The 15,720-nt window shown below is 35.9% G+C and overlaps 2 protein-coding genes across 6 annotated transcripts; both read left to right on the top strand.

Annotated features, from left to right (window-relative positions):
* The first annotated feature begins 358 nt into the window (after positions 1-358).
* On the top strand, positions 359-970 carry LOC140861747 (uncharacterized). The gene has a single exon (XM_073264763.1). It carries the CDS (start codon positions 359-361, stop codon positions 968-970), a length of 612 nt encoding a protein of 203 aa, XP_073120864.1.
* Positions 971-1,482: 512 nt separating this feature from the next.
* On the top strand, positions 1,483-13,927 carry LOC140862924 (alanine--tRNA ligase, chloroplastic/mitochondrial). Of its 5 annotated transcripts, none has more exons than XM_073265949.1 (13): positions 1,483-1,690; positions 2,436-2,546; positions 2,641-2,840; positions 3,409-3,587; positions 3,948-4,026; positions 4,294-4,428; positions 4,639-4,788; positions 5,081-5,191; positions 5,290-6,207; positions 6,344-6,616; positions 6,752-6,961; positions 7,293-7,450; positions 13,100-13,927. In XM_073265949.1, the coding sequence occupies exons 1-13, from the start codon at positions 1,630-1,632 to the stop codon at positions 13,434-13,436; spliced, it is 2,922 nt and encodes a 973-aa protein (XP_073122050.1). In that variant the 5' UTR covers positions 1,483-1,629; the 3' UTR covers positions 13,437-13,927. The 5 variants fall into 5 exon arrangements, with proteins under 5 accessions (XP_073122050.1, XP_073122048.1, XP_073122049.1 ...); XM_073265947.1 differs by having other exon boundaries at positions 2,421-2,546; XM_073265948.1 differs by having other exon boundaries at positions 1,484-1,690; positions 2,635-2,840; positions 13,100-13,926.
* The last annotated feature ends 1,793 nt before the right edge of the window (positions 13,928-15,720 follow it).

The raw sequence follows: 15,720 nt of genomic DNA, 5'->3' as shown, positions 1-15,720 counted from the left end.
CAATAGTGAAGATCTCCTTATCTGGCACTTCACAGATAATGGATGCTACACAGTAAAGTTTGGTTATCACCTAGCCTGTAACGTGGGATTGAATCAGGAGGCACAATTCAAGGAAACTGGAAAGTGTTATGGGCTCTTAAGCTGCCGCCTAAGGTAAAAATTTTCCTTTGGAAATTAGGGAGAAATTGCTTACCATTGAAAACAAATTTTCAAAGAAGGGGAGTGTATGTACCAGTGGTGTGTGAATTATGCAACGCGGGTTTGGAAAATAGCTGGCACCTATTTGTGGATTGATTTTTTGCGAGAGAATGTTGGCGCCATACAAGACTACAAAATTTCATGGTACACTACCTTCAAAATGCAGAATCGTTCTCTAGAGTTGTTTTTCCATTTGCTGGCCAATATGGATGAGTATATGAGAGGGGATTATTGTATAATCTTGTGGGGTATTTGGAGGCAAAGAAACGATAAAGTGTGGAATGGTACGAGCAAAGATGTGCCCACAACGATCAGATTTGCAAGAGAATACTTATATGATTGGTTGGGAGCAAAGAAATTTAATCGCACAATGCTGGAGCATCACACGAGGGATAAGCCTTGTCAAATATGGCATAAGCCTGCAAGGTCTTTTGCCAAATGTAATGTGTATGCAGCTTTCATCCCCGAGGAGCAAAAGATTGGCTTAGGATGTGTGGTTAGGAACGATGATGACAGTTTCTTCAGAGCTCGAACTTGTGCTATTAATGGTGTTGCTGGTGTAAAAGAAGGCAAAGCTATAGGGATTCTTGAAGCTTTGTTATGGGTGCAAAGCTTGGGCTTGAAAAAGGTATGCTTTGAACTTGATGCAAAAGTAGTGATGGAGGCGATCAATGGGTCAAACATAGGTGTCTTTGAGTTTAGCTTCATCGTGCGTAAATGCAAAGATCTCATAAGAAGCGAGCAAGATTTCTCAATTAATTTTGTTCGGTGACAAGCAAACGAATTGCTCATACTCTAGCAAAAACCTCACGTTCTTATGCTAGTCCAATGATTTGAAGCGAGACTCCAAATAGTATTTCTTATCTTTCAAATCATGTGTGTAATGAATTTACTCATTATTAATAAATTCTCGTTTTTTGAGTTTAAAAAAAAAAAACAAGTGACAAATTACTTTAGTATATTCATTTGAAAAATTTATGAACGTTCATAGTGCACCAAAATTTAAAAAAAAAAAAAAATCTTTCTCTAATATATATAGTAAATTCTTTTTTTTTTAGAATACAAATATAATATTTTATTAATTTACAATTACACGATACAACAATATAATGAAACCGCCCGCACAATCAACGGAACTTGAGCATGGACTCGAGACTTACTTATCTCAAACAATAAAACTACTTAAATCTACCTAAATAAATTAGAAAACCTACTGACTATCATCTTAAATCGAACCTGATAACAATTGATCTCAGACCTCACCCTTAACCATTGGCCAGGGCTCATTCGCATATATAGTAAAATATGATTGCCCATTCTTGAGAGACCCTCAAATCTTGTGATAAAGTAATTGTTAATTCGTAAGTTTCGATTCTGTGCCATCAAAGGCTTATCCTCTCCCACTCTCCTTTCCAACTTCCACAACGGTCGATGGGAAGCTTGACGCTGCCCTTCTCTCTGCAAACCAGATATGGCGGCCCGTTACACTCTGGTAACCTCGTCATCTTTCACTAAAAACTCTCTTACCAGTGTTCGCATCATTCTATGTTACTGTTTTAGCTTTAGCTAGGATGGATTTTAAGTTTATTAGGAGGTCAAGATTCTGAGTCACGGCCAAAGATTCAGTTTTGCTCCATTTGTAGCTTCAACTGATATTTGTATTGAAACCAAATGCTTTGGTACTGATTCCATCAGTTTATCACATTTCTTGTGTTATTATTCATTACTATAGTTGATTTGGACTAAAAGGTCTAGCTTTCATCTGTGATTGAATTTTTTTTTATTAACCGGGGGTACCGTTGGTCATTCATGACCCAGTGAGAGATTGGACGGGATACATATATGAACTTGTCACCAAAAATGAAAACCAAGTGATAGTCCATTATGAACTTGTTACCAAATCATTAAGCATCACTTAAGCCACCTGGGATTAATCTGCTTTCATTGAGACAAATCACATTGGAGCGTGTCACTGACCTTAAGTCCCAAAGGATTGGATTGCTTCCTTTTCAATTTTCACAGTCCACTAATGTTTTTTTGAAATTGAAAGAAAGATAGTAAGTAAAGTAATGGACTGACTTAGGCTGAAAAATAGCTTGTACACAAATCGAGTTCCGGCAAACAGACTTAGTGATTGTGGAAACAAGTTAAAGATGGTGACAAGACTTAATATCTATTTTCCAATTTTTTTCTATCTTCTTTCCTAGCGACGTGATATGCAGATAATCCAAATGCAGGTTACAGGAACTATAGAGGCTTTATTATACCAACTCCAGCTTCAATTGTTCCCTATAATTTGAGCTATTGGAATTCTCATGTGAAAGGATCTCAACTATTAACTGCAAGAGGTAAAGTTCTGTTTAAAGTTATTGACTTAGACTAATTCTTTTTCGTTGTTTTTGGAAAGTAAGAACGTAAATAACATTTTCATTTCAGCTGCAGCACAATCCTTGACTGAGGTTGAGGAAGATAAACACACGAATCTTTTGCCAAGTGGTGACTCTATACGTAGAAGATTTCTTGAATTTTATGCTGCGAGAGGTCATAAAGTTCTTCCAAGTGCTTCTCTTGTCCCAGAAGATCCCACAGTTCTGCTAACAATTGCTGGAATGCTTCAGTTCAAGCCTATTTTCCTCGGGAAGGTGCAGTATGTGTCACATGAGTTCTTACTTGTAGGTCCAGGAGTGCTACTTGAGTGAAGGGAAAACTCTTTAGTAGCATATCAAAAAAGAATTGAATTGATGAACTTAGTAAATGCAGACCTTATTTCGGTGTAGTGTAGTTGATATTTGGAATTCCTCTTCTCAAAGGAACAAATAATGATGAGAAATTTGTTTAGATGATTGATGTCATTGATGAAGCTATTCAGAATTTTTTTCTGGCTTTTATGTCTTTACAGCATGATAAAGGGTAGAGAATGTTGCATTTGATTAATCACCTGGCATTGGTGCCACTGTTAGGTCTACTGTCTCATGATCATTTGCTGTTATCTGGCTATAAATTACTTGCATAGTGTAGTCCTCTCTTCAGTTCGTATCCATTCACGACAAGAAATTTGGTCTATATATGATTTCCCTTTATTTTGTCTTTAAGCTGAATATGGTTTTAATACACAATCTTTACGGGTTATGCTTGCTATGGCAGCAAATCCTGATAATTTATGCATATGCTACTTCACATTTAGAATTGATTTTGTCTATTTTTTGTTAGGTGCCAAGAGAAGTGCCTCGCGCTGCGACATCGCAAAGATGTATACGTACGAATGATATTGAGAATGTAGGTCGAACATCTCGACATCAAACATTCTTTGAGATGCTTGGAAATTTTAGTTTTGGGGATTACTTTAAACAAGATGCCATAAAATGGGCATGGGAGCTTTCCACATTAGAGTATGTATCAACCTGATCAAAGTATCTTAAATTCTTTGAAATCCCTAGTTTATTGAGGAATGAGTTATACGATGAAGTTTCTATAAGCACTGCTTGAAGCCAAAAGAGCAGTGTAAATGCTTGTCAACAAAATCCTGTTTGACTCTACTTAATGTCAGATAAAATCAAGAATTTGTTGCTCTCTTGAATCTTTTATTTTTAACTATTATTATGTTGAGTCAGCACTGGTCCACACTTCTCTTTTATTGACTGCGAACATTATGTATATTTCCCTCCAATCAATTGTCTTGATGTAACTGTCTATCAATAAACCTCCTCTTAGCCTTACTAACATTCTCATTTTAATTGTGTTTTTTGTAGGTTTGGATTACCTGCTGACAGATTATGGATTAGTGTATATGAAAAAGATGATGAAACATCTGCTATATGGCAGAATGAGGTAAAGAAGTCAGATTCACATTATTTTCCTTTCCTAATATTCATATCTTGTTTTATGTTTTATGTCCAACCATATATTAATTGACAATTTTTTTTAAAAATCATTAATATCAATGAGGACTTCCACTTACTGCAATCTAGCAATATGAATATGACTGTCTTATCTCGTCATGCTAGAAATTGTGGCTCTTACTTTCCAGATAGACTGAAGTTTTGGTTACAGGGATATATTTATAGCTGATTACTTCGCTGATGTTATCACTCTCAGATTGGTGTCCCTGCAAACCGCATAAAAAGACTTGGTGAAGATGACAACTTCTGGACCAGTGGAGTTACTGGGCCCTGTGGCCCTTGCTCTGAAATTTATTATGATTTTCATCCCGAGAGAGGACATTCAGATGTTGTAAGTATTTGATTTACGTCAGGGTAATGATTCATTTTCTGTGTCGTTTGATTATGATTTCTTGTTTATTCCATGGAAAAGTTTGTGGTCATTTTACTTGGTCTTGAATCTTGATACTTCATGCTTTTGTTCAAAACTTAATTTTGTCCTACCTCTAATGCGTATGACTTCTAATTCATTACTGTATATTTCATGTTGGTTGAATACCAGGATCTTGGAGATGATTCTAGGTTTATAGAGTTCTACAACCTTGTTTTCATGCAATACAACAAAAAGGATGACGGCTCACTTGAGCCCTTGAAACAGAAGAATATAGATACTGGTCTAGGGTTAGAGCGTATGGCTCGCATTCTTCAACAGGTTGGTGCTACTTTTTGCAAAGCGAGTTCTGGATAATATTGAGTGCATTAGGACTTAGCCACTTAGGAGATACGTCGGTAGGACCTAATGTTGTTATTAAGTCATTAAAATAAAATTGATATGATATGGCTCCTTTGCTCATGCTTACTTCGATCAAAAATAAATTTAATTAGGCTCCCCGAAAAAACAGTATCCTGGGTTAAAAGTTATTTTTCTTATGTAGATTGTTTGCTGATATGGCATCTTATTCACTGGTGAACTTGCTAAACTCCACTTCTTTTCTCTTCCGCAGGTCCCCAACAATTATGAAACCGACTTAATTTTTCCCATAATAGAGAAGGCGTCAAAATTAGCAAATGTTTCATATACACTTGCAGATGAGACTTCAAAGACAAACCTTAAAGTAAGTCAATGGAATTTTATGCCAATACTTCTCAATCAGCTGAACTGGCAATTTCCTAATTTTGGAATTATTTTCCCAAAATAATTTATCTTATTCAGATAATAGGAGATCACATGCGTGCTGTAGTTTATTTGATATCAGATGGAGTTTTCCCATCCAATGTTGGCAGAGGCTATGTGGTTCGACGCCTTATCAGGAGGGCTGTTAGAACTGGCAGGCTACTTGGTATAAAAGGTGATGGCATGGGAAATCTTGAAGGAGCTTTTCTGCCTATATTGGCAAACGAGGTTATAAAATTAAGCTCCACCATAGATCCAGAGTTAAAGACAAGAGCTTCCCGCATTCTCGAGGAATTGAAAAGGGAGGAACTTCGCTTTGTGTTAACACTCGAGAGAGGAGAAAGACTTCTGGGACAAATGTTGGCAGATGCATTGTCCTTTTCTCAGATAAATGGAACTGTTCCTTGTTTATCTGGTAAGGATGCATTTCTTCTATATGATACATATGGATTTCCAGTGGAAATAACGAAGGAAGTCGCTGGTGAGCATGGTGTTGGCATAGATATGGACAGCTTTGATACAGAAATGGAGAACCAAAGACGACAATCTCAGGCTGCACATAATACAGTCAAACTTTCAGTCGAGGATGGAGCTGAGCTAACAGAAAACATTTCAGACACTGAATTTCTTGGTTACAGCACTTTGTTAGCTAATGCGGTGGTTGAGGGTCTGTTAGTTGATGGAAAGCCTGTGGGACAAGTTTCTAAAGGAAGTGAAGTTGAAGTGATACTTGACAAAACCCCATTTTATGCCGAATCAGGGGGTCAAATTGGGGACAATGGATTTCTGTATGTTACTGAGCCTGGAAATTTGGGAGAAGCTGTTGTAGAGATAAAAGATGTCCAAAAATCCCTTGGAAACATATTTGTTCACAAAGGAACTGTCACTGAGGGTGCTATTTGTGTTGGCATTGAAGTAGAAGCTGCAGTGGATGCAAACCATAGGCAACGTGCAAAGGTGGGAGCCTTTACCCTCATCTATTATTTGCTCATTTATTTTTTGTTAAATACCTCATTTTTGCTGCTTATGACATTTTTTTTACGCACATTGTCCATCTGGTGATAAATGCAACTTAATTTTGTTATATTTCCAGGTCCATCATACAGCTACACATTTACTTCAAGCAGCACTAAAGAAAGTAATTGGTCAGGAAACAGCTCAAGCGGGTTCATTGGTGGCTCTTGACCGCCTCCGGTTTGACTTCAGTTTCAATCGACCTCTTCGTGAACACGAGCTCATGGAGATAGAACATCTGATCAACCAGTGGATTGGAGATGCGACAATTCTTGAAACAAAAGTGATGCCATTGACTGAAGCGAAGAGGGCTGGAGCAATAGCTATGTTTGGTGAAAAATATGGAGAACAGGTATATTCTTGTTCATCTTTTCCTATATGTGCTAACTTTAAAATGTCAATTATGGTTATATTTTTTCGGTAATGGAACTATGTGCATAGTTATATAGGAGAATAAGAGTAAATAAGTTGTCATTTTTGCCCATAGGTACGTGTTGTTGAGGTTCCTGGTGTATCCATGGAACTATGTGGTGGCACTCATGTCAGCAACACTTGTGAGATTCGTGGATTCAAGATAATATCTGAACAAGGAATTGCTTCTGGGATCAGACGCATTGAAGCTGTTGCTGGTGAAGCCTTTATCGAGTACGTCAGCACCAGAGATAACTACATGAAACAGCTGTGCTCCACTCTCAAGGTATGCCATACATGGACTTAAAATCAACAGTTGGTCTACTTTTTAATCAAGTTTCATAACATCTTTTACTTCTTTAATGATGTCACATTTATTTGTTTTATGTTTTTTTTTTGCATTATAGAATTGTTCCATATAATTTTTCTTTATCTATGTTCTGAAAAATGTCCTCCCTCTCAAAAACTAGAGAATTGAGGTTTTGGCGATACATGGGTTCTACATCAGATAGTTTTGTATGATTGAATTTGACACCATCTCATTGCGCTGTAACTGTAATCATCTCATTATCCTTGCATTTTGAAGTATCGTCATTAAAAAGTTGCTCTGCGTGAAGGTGAATGCGGAAGATGTCACAGGTAGGGTGAACAATCTTTTGAAAGATCTGCGAGAGGCGAGGAATGAAGTCTCAGCTGCGCGTGCAAAAGCAGCAATGTACAAAGCATCGAGTCTTGTTAACAAGGCGTCCACTGTAGGATCATCGTTAAATATAAGGTAAATGTGCTGTTCCATGGTAATGTTACTAATCTTTATGTGTACAACCATATCCTAATTACAAATATCAATTACTGTCTCCTCCAAGGGTAAACCTGCCTCACCTATTTGTTCAAAGCAGGGGCGGAACCTGAATTACCAGTCTAAAGGACTAAACTTTATGTGAAAAAAATTTATTGATTAAAGGTCAATGGCACAAGAAGATCATATACGTTGAAAGAAAGAATTTTCAGGGAATTATTATTCTCTATTATTGATCATCCTTTTATAAGATTTACAATCTAAAGAGCATATGTAATGCTACAAATCAGGGATGTCAATCACTGATTTTAGGTAAAGAATATTTCCTAATTAGTTACTTTCCTATAATACAAAGATCTTAGCTAATTTACAGATTTACAATAATTATTCCTAAATTAATTTCAGTCTTCCAACATTCCCCCTCAAGCTGGTTTGAAGATATCTTCCATAGCCAGCTTGCTTACAAAGATATCAAACTGTTTTTTGTGTAGTCCTTTGGTGAACACATCAGCCACTTGTTCCGTTGTGGGGATATATGTCATGCACACCTCTCCATTGTCTATTTTCTCCTTGATAAAATGCTTGTCCACTTCCACATGTTTTGTACGATCGTGGAGAACTGGATTGTGAGAAATAGAAATCGCAGCCTTATTATCACAATATAACTTCATAGGAGATGATCCCGACACCTTTAACTCCTTCAAAAACCTTTTAATCCACATAATTTCACAAATGCCATGAGCTACTGCTCTAAATTCTGCCTCAGCACTGCTTCTAGCAACTACATTTTGCTTTTTACTTCGCCAAGTAACCAAGTTGCCCCCTACAAATGAGCAGTACCCCGAAGTAGACCTTCGATCCACCATACTTCCAGCCCAATCCGCATCCGCATACTTTCGCTGGTTTACAAAAATACCTTCTTTGGATCTAGCAAACTCCATTCCAAGAAAGTATTTTAATGCTCCCAAGTCCTTGATCTCGAATTCCTTGGCGAGTTCTCCTTTCAGCTTCTCTAATTCATAGCAGTGATTACCTGTTATCACAATATCATCCACATAAACAATCAGGACAGCCACCTTTCCTCCTTTTGAATGTTTGTAAAACATAGTATGATCTGCTTGACTTTGAGTATATCCATAACCCTTTATCACCTTCCCAAAGCGTTCAAACCAGGCTCGAGGGGATTGCTTGAGTCCGTACAAGGACTTTTTTTATTTTGCACACTTTCCCAACTCCAATGCTTTCTTCGAAACCTGTGGAGAGCTCATAAATACTTCCTCCTCTAAATCTCCATTAAGGAAGGCATTTTTTACATCCAATTGGTGTAAAGGCCAATTGAAATTTACTGCAAGACACAACAAAATTCTGATGGAGTTTATTTTAGCTACCGGAGCAAATGTCTCTTGGTAGTCTATCCCATAGGTTTGAGTGAAAGCTTTTGCTACAAGTCTGGTTTTGTATCTCTCAACGCTTCCATCAGCTTTGCTCTTTATTGTGAACACCCATTTTCAGCCTACAACCTTTTTTCCTTTTGGTAATTCAACAACCTTCCAGGTGTCATTTTTTTTCAGCGCATTCATTTCCTCAAACACTGCCAATTTCCAATTCGGCTCATCTAGTGCTTCCTGAATGTTTCTGGGTATCGCAAGTTCTGAAATTTTTGTTGTGAATGCTCTATAATTGCTGGACAGATTGTTGTATGAGATGTATTTAGCAATAGGATATCTAGTGCATGTTCGGACCCCCTTTCTAAGTGCAATAGGAAGGTCATGGGCTGGTTCAAAGACAGGTTCTGATGCAGATTTTTTTCGTTCATTATGAGGGGCTGTTGATGAATTTGGGCTGATAACAATGGGGGGAAGAGACTGTATAGATGCAGAAGAATCACCTGAAACATTTTGGAGAAGACCGTCGGTCAGGGATTCTATTTGGCCATGCGTTGGAGTGATCAAATGGTCTTTACTTTGTCCAGGAAGTTTCCTCCGTGAATAAACCAGTGGCTCAAGATTTTCTCGATTTTTTATCAATCGTAGTATTTCTTTCTCTGACAGATCAAATGCTGATCCGGATTCAGCAGATTGGAGTTCCTGATTCTCCTTTTCTATATCTAAAATCACAGCAGGTAAAGGTTCAACGATTTCCCAAAAATTTTGTTCCACTAATTTCTCCCCCTGAATTAATTTTTTAGGGAAATATGGAGTATTTTCCAAAAAAGAAACATCCATACTTGTGTGAACCCTTTTTGTAAGAGGATTAAAACATTTGTAACCTTTTTGGTTAGGAGTATATCCTGTGAAAATGCATTTTTCTGCCCTAGGATCCAACTTTGACCGTGATCCCTTGTGAATATGCACATAGGCAGTGCATCCAAATATTCGCAAAGGTAATTCTGAATTAATTCGAGTATCAGGAAAAATCTTTTTTAAACATTCCAATGGGGTGCTGTACTGCAGCACTTTTGTAGGCATTCTATTGATTAGGTAAGATGCAGTAAGTATGGCATCCCCCCAAAAATATTTTGGAACATTCATGTGAAACATCATAGCCCTTGCTACTTCTAGCAAGTGCTTATTTTTACGTTCAGCTGTTCCATTTTGTTCAGGAGTACGAGGACACGAGGATTGATGTAGAATGCCTTTTTCTTTCAAAAATGTTGCTAAGATTGTATTAAAATATTCTGTCCCATTATCAGATCGTAAAATGCTAATTTTTGCATGAAATTGATTTTCAATCATTTGATAAAATTCTTTAAAATTTTTTCCAACTTCAGATTTTTCCCTCACTAAATATACCCAACAAAGACGAATATGATCATCTATAAATGTTACAAACCATTTTTTTCCCGAAACAGTGGTAACTTTTGAGGGTCCCCAAACGTCACTGTGAAAGAGGTAAAAAGGCCTTGATGCACGATAAGGTTTTGAAATGTAAGACGTGCGTTGGCTTTTTGCCAAAAAACAACTTTCACATTGGAATGATAAAATGTCTGCTTTTTGAAATAAAGATGGGAACAAATATTTTAGATAAGAAAAACTAGGATGCCCTAATCTATAATGCCAAATCATTATTTGATCACGAACAGATAGAGAACTAATACTACTAAGTCCTTGAGCCATTTTATTACTTTGTAAATCACCCTCGAAGTAGTAGAGACCATTGATCAACCTAGCATTGCCAATCGTCTTCCCCGAGCTCCGGTCCTGAATAACACAATGAGATTCATAAAAGATAACACAACAATTAGAATCTTTAGATAGTTTGCTGACGAACAAGAGATTACAAGCTAGCCTAGGAACATGGAGAACAGATTTAAGATCTATTCTTTTAGAAATTTTACTAGGCCCTTTCCTGCAATCGAAGAGAAATTGCCATCAGCTGTTCTAACCTTTTTATTTCCAGGACACGGTGAATAGGATTCGAATATATTTGAGGAATTGGTCATATGGTCAAATGCTCCAGAATCAATGATCCATGGAGTAGAAGATTTGAGATGGCAAGATAGAGCATTTAATTCATTACCTGTGTGTACCACAGAAGCACTAGGAATACCGGATGGTGAATTGGTCTTTAGCAATGCAAAAAGATGTTCCATCTGCTCCTTAGTGAAGGGGCTGGTCTCGACTTCATTAGCAGTAGAGAATAATCGCCCTTGTTTGTCAACTGCTTTTCCTTTCCAATTTGCAGGTTTTCCATGAATCTTCCAACAGTTGTCACGTGTATGGCGAGGTTTATTGCAGAAATCACACCAAACACGTGGCTTTTCATCATATTTTCGCTGATTTATGGTGGTTTTATTGATGCCTCCACCCATGGTTATCAGCGCTGAACTTTCAGCGGCAGTTTCTTGCGCTTTTTTTCCCAACATCACATTCCTACAACTTTCTTCCCTTCTAACTTCTGAGAACACTTCCCCGATTGGAGGCAGGGGCTGTCTTCCAATGATTCTGCCTCTGACCTCATCAAATTCGACGTTGAGGCCGGCCAAAAACTTGAAGATGCGATTATCTTCCACAGTTTTCTTATGATGGCGTCCATCCTCAGCAGATTTCCACTCGTAGGTATTGAAGAGATCTAAATCTTGCCATATACGCTTCAAGGAGTTGAAGTATTTTGTAACATTATCCTCCCCCTGTCGCATCTCTCCGAGTTTAAGATTTAACTCGAAGATCTGAGATTGATTCCCCAAATCAGAATACATTTGATTTACATTCTCCCAAAGCTCTTGTGCCGTTGGATAGCACATATAATTAGAGCTAATGTCTTCTTCCATAGAGTTCACAAGCCATGTCATCACCATGGAATTCTCAGCATCCCATGTAGCATAACTCGTATCACCTACTGCTGGTGCCTTCTTTTCCCCAGTTAGGTAACCCATTTTTCCTCGCCCTCTGATGTACAACCGAACGGATTGAGACCATCTCAGAAAATTGTCACCATTCAAACGAATTGTAGTGATTTGAACAGAGTGAGATTCTGAAGTAGGTGCGTTAGTTTTTGAGAGATCTGAGGTGATGGGATTTTTGACAGGGACTGAAGGTTCCTTGGTAGATTCATCATAAACATCCGACATGGTGTTAGGAGGAAGGAGACGTGATTTTTTTGTTTGCTTGCTCTGATACCACGTTGAAAGAAAGAATTTTCAGGGAATTATTATTCTCTATTATTGATCATCCTTTTATAAGATTTACAATCTAAAGAGCATATGTAATGCTACAAATCAGGGATGTCAATCACTGATTTTAGGTAAAGAATATTTCCTAATTAGTTACTTTCCTATAATACAAAGATCTTAGCTAATTTACAGATTTACAATAATTATTCCTAAATTAATTTCAGTCTTCCAACAATATATTATGTTAGCCTGTTAAAATCTTAATATTTGTGTTTTCCTTTTTTTAGCAAAAAAAAAAAAAAGAATGCAACACTCACTAATAATGATAAAAAAATAAAAATAAAAACTACATTTCATTATATTAATAAACAAAATTTTATATATTAATGTTTTTTAAATCTAATTAAGAATATTAAATTGTAGTTTAATGGTAAATTTTGGTTTTAAAAGAATTGCATATATATATATATAGAAGTTTTCAGCTGCCCAAGAAATTCCTTCCCCACTTCATCCCCGACCACTAAAACCCGATGGTGGGTTTTGGTGGTGAAAAAAATAACCAAACCCACCACCGGGTTTTAGTGGTCGAGCATGAAGTGGGGAGGAATTGTTGGGCAGCTGAAAACTTCTATATATATATATATATATATTTTATAGAACTTGAAAAGTTAACTTATTTATCATGTTTTTTGCAGTATATAGGGGTAAATTCTGTGTGTAAAAATTAAGGGGGGCAAAAAACCCCTTATGTAAATCAATAACATTTAAAACCCTTAAAGACACGGGTTAAATGTTCGTGAATTTGAAACATAGGGGTTAAAAGTCTATTCCTTTTATAGAGCATTTTGTGAACTTTTTGCATATTTGCAAGGTGTGAAATGCTTTTTGAACTTGTAATATATGATATGGTCTGTTTAAAATTTATTTTATTTTTAATATAACTCTATAGTATCAAAAACAAAAAAAATGATCCATTGTAATTCCAATACCCAACAAATGAGTACTTTTTCTTGCAGGGTGCTAGTTGAGAGCTTGGATGATACTGATGGAGATGCATTGAAGAGTGCTGCTGAGCATTTAGCAGATGCTCTACAAGATCCTGCAGCTGTTGTTTTGGGTTCCTGTCCGGATGAAAACCGAGTGAGTTTAGTTGCTGCTTTTACTCCGGGGGTAGTTAGTCTTGGGGTTCAAGCAGGGAAGTTTATAGGGCCTATTGCCAAGCTGTGTGGTGGAAGAGGGGGCGGCCGGCCTAATTTTGCCCAGGCTGGTGGAAGTGAGCCTCAGAACTTGCTGGTCGCCCTCGAAAAAGCTCGGGAAGAGCTGGTTTCACTTCTTGCTGACAAGACAACCTGAAAATATCATAATCAATGGGAAGAAATTGAAGTTTGAGCTGACTCTTGCTCTCAAAGTTGCTGTATATCATACATCTTGTACTTAGATTCTCCATTCAAGCCTTCTGTCGCGTCGCACATGTTCAATCCATGCTGCTGAAGCAAATGTTGAAGGCACTATCCTTGTACAAACTAATTCGCACTATCATTCAATGGACATTTACCACATTATCAGAGGTTAGGACATGTGAATATATAGAAAAATTTACATGGTATTGATTTTTATACAGGTATATTTATTCAAAGGAGCCTTGGATCATGATTTTATTGGTACTCGTCCTCGTATCATTTGAGTGAGACAAATCAAAAGTGGTTCGTTACATGGTATGCTGGGATAATGCAATGGATTGATTTGCTTTGTTGTAATTTACTTGTAAATGAAAATTAAAAATATTTCTGTTTTAACCCAAAAACTAGAATTCTAAGAACATCAGTACATCACCCTATTCTAGTTGTAAATTGAATACTCCTATGTAAGGATTTGGTTTTACGACTTTTCATAATATGTTTGCTCGATATTTGACTTTAGTGTACAATTTGATATACTTGTTAATTTGGGTTCGATCCGTCATACTAAACTAAATTACTGCTAAAAAAATGGTTTGGATTATGACTCGTTTGAAAATGAGTCAAAAAGTACGGGTTAATATGTGGATTGGATTGGTTGGGGTGGATTGACTTACTTTTTATTTTTCAAAAAACTAAATTTTATTATTATTTTTATTACTTACAATTACGAGATATCTGTACTATATTTGTTATAGATAGTTTTTTTTCCTTTTTTTTTTCTACTGAATATTTCAAATTTGGATTTGGTCTAGTACTTTAAAACTTTTTTTTTTAGTCTTATTTCACTAAACCGTTGATGTGTCACCAAGAAATGTTGATATGGTGCTCGAAAATGCTAACGTGATACCAAAAATTATTTATTTGCCAACACTATATTAGCAACTAGATCAAAACATCCGAAAATTAAAAATTAGTTAATACAAAATTTTGTGAAGTTAATGAAAAAACCCAATAGTTTTTTTTTAGTAGGACTCAGTGGACCAATTTTTTTCCCCTATTACTATGTTATTGAATTTGAGATTTTTATATTAAAAAACTTTAATTTGATATTATAGTCCCTATTTTTAGTCAACATCAAATTTATCTTTATTATATTTAACGTAAGGGGAAAAAGTACCGTAAGCAAATTCGAACTAGGAAAAGCTAAAATCATTTAAAAACAATACATATAATTTTTTGTCTTATTTAATTTTTAAACTTTTCATAAAACTGTACGAGTTAATGAAGTTATATCACTATTGGAACTTTGAAAAACTTCTCATTGATTTACAAATCTATTATCTATTTTTCTATCTAACAGTGAATAAAAAAATTAAAATTTTATAATTGTGAAATTTTATTATTTTTTTATTCTACATTTTATGTAAGATCATATAAAAATATATAAAATATAAAAGTAAAAGTCAAACTTTAATTAGGGCATAAAAGTAAATATATATTTTTATTATATATATAATTTTTAAACTTTTCACACTGTAAAATTGTACGAGTTAATGAAGTTATATCACTATTGGAACTTTGAAAAACTTCTCATTGATTTACAAATCTATTATCTATTTTTCTATATAACAGTGAATAAAAAAATTAAAATTTTATAATTGTGAAATTTTATTACTTTTTTATTCTACATTTTATGTAAGATCATATAAAAATATATAGGATATAAAAGTAAAAGTCAAACTTTAGTTAGGGCATAAAAGTAAATATATATTTTTATTATATATATATATATATATATATATTATCTTTATCCGTGAGACGGGTCAACCCTACTTTATCATAAAAAGTAGCGTAGATCTCTTGTAAGACGGTTTCGTTTGAACACTTAACACTTCAAAGACATTCAAATGTCCTCCAACTTTATCTCCATGCATCGCAAACCCTTCATGACTCAGTGTCACCCTTGAAAACATCCCATGGAGCACCTCCTAAACTTCTTGTCTCGAACTCTTGTTATTGGCGCTTGTGGTAGCTCCAACGGATCTCACGCCTTCTTAGCAACTTCATCTACTTGTGAATGCATGGTCGCATCATCCTCCCCTTCTTTAAAAAGATTTGTCCTCAAATCTAGTCCATCACCTACATCAAACAACGATAGATAAAAAACATTAAAACTTGAACTTACGTTATACTCAGTTGGCAGATCCAGCTTATAGGCATTGTCATTGATCCTCTCA

The sequence above is a fragment of the Henckelia pumila genome, chromosome 4, assembly GCF_033568475.1.
Source record: "Henckelia pumila isolate YLH828 chromosome 4, ASM3356847v2, whole genome shotgun sequence".
Taxonomy (NCBI): domain Eukaryota; kingdom Viridiplantae; phylum Streptophyta; class Magnoliopsida; order Lamiales; family Gesneriaceae; genus Henckelia; species Henckelia pumila.
The sequence above is the reverse complement of the archived record's forward strand: the minus strand, read 5'-3'. Positions and strand labels throughout refer to the sequence as shown.

Excerpts from the sequence above, each read along its gene's own strand:
- LOC140861747 (XM_073264763.1), top strand. The coding sequence starts at position 359 with ATGCAGAATCGTTCTCTAGAGTTGTTTTTCCATTTGCTGGCCAATATG.
- LOC140862924 (XM_073265946.1), top strand. The coding sequence starts at position 1,630 with ATGGGAAGCTTGACGCTGCCCTTCTCTCTGCAAACCAGATATGGCGGC. Across the intron at positions 3,588-3,947 it reads TGGGAGCTTTCCACATTAGA|GTTTGGATTACCTGCTGACA; the intron begins GTATGTATCAAC and ends TGTTTTTTGTAG. Across the intron at positions 4,789-5,080 it reads TGGCTCGCATTCTTCAACAG|GTCCCCAACAATTATGAAAC; the intron begins GTTGGTGCTACT and ends TCTCTTCCGCAG.